A 2,646-nucleotide genomic window follows, 5' to 3' on the forward strand; every position below is an offset into this window, starting at 1 on the left:
AAAATTAGCCAGGCGTGGTGGTGCGCACCTGTAGTACCAGCTACTCAGGAGGCTGAGGCAGGAGGATGTAATCCCAGTACTTAGGGAGGCCAAGACGGGCAGATCACTTGAGGTCAGGAGTTTGAGACCAGCCTGGCCAACATGGTGAAACCCCGTCTCTACTAAAAAAATACAAAAATACAAAAATTAGCCAGGCTTGGTGGTGTGCCCCTGTAGTCCCAGCTACTCGGGAAGCTGAGGCAGGAGAATGACTTGAACCCAGGAGAGGGAGGTTGCAGTGAGCTGAGATGACACCACTGCCCTCCAGTCTGGGAGACAGAGCGAGACTCCGTCTCAAAAACAACAACAACAACAAACGTAAGATGTTACTGTTAGAGAATTGAGTTTTTAACTAGTTAAATTTAGTCAATGTATTTTATTAATATTTTAACAGAAACCAAGTTATCTGAAGATATTTGTAGAAATACATACCTGTACATGTGAAGAATTTAGATTCTCCCACACTAAGCTCTACTTTGCTAAGTGAAATTGTCACTTGAAGAAGAGCTGAAAAAAAATTGAGAAACAATTAATGGTGATTTTTAAACAAGATTTGTAGTAAGATTTTAATGCATGATGTGTAAACCATGTGGTCCAAACGCTGATTATTTCCCCCAAATTTTTTATAACCTATAAAGAAAAACGTAAGTTTTGTAAAACATGATCTATCATTATACATGTTACTTTATTATGCATTTAACAATCAGACTAAATACAGCACTTAGTCAAGATGATAGTTTAAATTCGGTTAGTCAGGGTAAATGAACAATTCACACTCAGACAATCTATTCCTTATTCAGAGATTAGGTCTTATATGTGAAAGCACATTGGGCAATAGCCAAAGATAAATGTTTGCCCAACAGTTGCATAAATCCTATACTATCATTATAACAACTACAGACACACACACACACACACACACATATGTAAATTAACTACATGTAGACACCTACTAAAAAAAATGTCTGTGAATGCAGGCATACAAAGGAAAGAAAGCACTGCACAGAGTAAGATGAAGAAGCACTGATTTTCACAAGATCAATAAGTGAAGTGAAGGATCCAGGACAATAAAAGAGAGGAGATGCCTGATACTTTAAATAATCTTTTTTGTGAAATCTGAAATAAAATACTTGAATATCTAGAATTTTAGAAGATAAAGTGTTATTTTAATATGAATTGATGTATTTCTAACAATATGGTAGAAAAGAGAGCATGACTACTTTCTAAACTCCGTCTCACCTTCCATGCGTTCAAATGCATGTAGTTGAGCTTTTGGCAAAGTGACAAAGCTGCAAGAGGTAAATAAAGGAAGATCTGAAACCAGAGTACACACCTGCACTGGGAATTTATTGATCATAGTAACCAAAACGCTATTTCAGTGAACTCAGACTACACACAGATAGGATCCAAGTGTTCCCAGAACAACAAGCTGCGACAGCACACCAGATAACAACCACACCTGTAATCCCAGCACTTTGGGAGGCCGAGGAGGGCAGATCACAAGGTCATGAGTTCGAGACCAGCCTGGCAAACATAGTAAAACTCCGTCTCTACTAAAAATACAAAAATTAGCTGGGTGTGGTGGCGGGACCCTGTAATCCCTGCTACTCCAGAGCCTGAGGCAGGAGCTTGAAGCCGGAAGGCGGAGGTTGCGGTGAGCCGAGATAGCGCCACTGTAATCCAGCTTGGGCAACAAGAGTGAACTTCCGTCTCACAAAACAAAAACAAAAAAAGAACACCAGTCAACACTGGACTGGAATAAGATTTACAATCAAGGGAGGGTATAAAATCAATCAACCCAATGGTGAAGGGAAATTACAAGGAAACCTGCCTCCCCCAAGCTGGGAAGGAGGAAAATGTTTCCCATTGGATAAACCAGAAATTCTGCCATATCCCATGTTTGGGATTTTAATTATAGACATATGTGCTTTGGAAAACCTCAACTTGAGAAAAACTAAAAAGCAGTCTCACATGTAGGACTCACAGCTAAGTGACAAAAACAATCACAAAAACCATTCAGAAGAACCATACCATAGGCCCATATTGGCCCATAATGTTATAAATGAGGCTGTCTTCAACCTCGGGGTATATTCTGACATTATAAAACACATGGTGAAATAAGGCCCATAAGCTGGGGTCAGTTGAAACAGCAAATAGGAGAAATAAACCCATGAAATTTCAACTAACATAATTTTTATGCTAAAGATATAACACAACTACGATGAAAGTATTTAAAGAAATAAAATGTGTAATCAAGAACAGGAGGAAGGAACAACATATTTAATGAGAAAAAAAATAAACTGGTAATTATGCTGTTTAAGCTCTTTAAAACATGTTTCCTCATACTCTCCATCTTAAATTGTTAAATTCCCTCCTCCTTTCCAGAAACCTCTCTGGGAAACTTGGGCAGGGTCTACGTGACTTTCCTGGGTCCTATTTTATTCATAATTCACCAATACTCAGAGAATGGTTGTGATATTATAGAGGCTCGATAAATGTTCAAATATATCTAATGTTTCAGAAAGAAAAAGAAAAGTGCAAGTCAGAAAGAATAAGAAAAGTAGGCAAGGGAAAAAGAGAGTTTAGGTAAGAGGCACTTACCTAAAC

The 2,646-nt window shown here is 38.4% G+C and overlaps 1 protein-coding gene across 7 annotated transcripts in view; it reads right to left on the bottom strand.

The window, feature by feature from the left end:
• NCAM2 (neural cell adhesion molecule 2) overlaps positions 1 to 2,646 on the bottom strand; it is a 506,280-nt gene that overhangs the window by 260,592 nt on the left and 243,042 nt on the right. For 6 of the 7 annotated variants that reach the window (XM_026446625.2, XM_026446624.2, XM_026446626.2 and 3 more), the window contains one exon: positions 472 to 546. The exons of the other annotated variant lie outside the window; for it this stretch is intronic. In XM_026446625.2, coding sequence (XP_026302410.1) covers positions 472 to 546 — 75 coding nt within the window. The remainder of the gene's footprint in view (positions 1 to 471; positions 547 to 2,646) is intronic. 7 annotated transcript variants of the gene reach the window in all.

The sequence above is a fragment of the Piliocolobus tephrosceles genome, chromosome 19, assembly GCF_002776525.5.
Source record: "Piliocolobus tephrosceles isolate RC106 chromosome 19, ASM277652v3, whole genome shotgun sequence".
NCBI lineage: Eukaryota > Metazoa > Chordata > Mammalia > Primates > Cercopithecidae > Piliocolobus > Piliocolobus tephrosceles.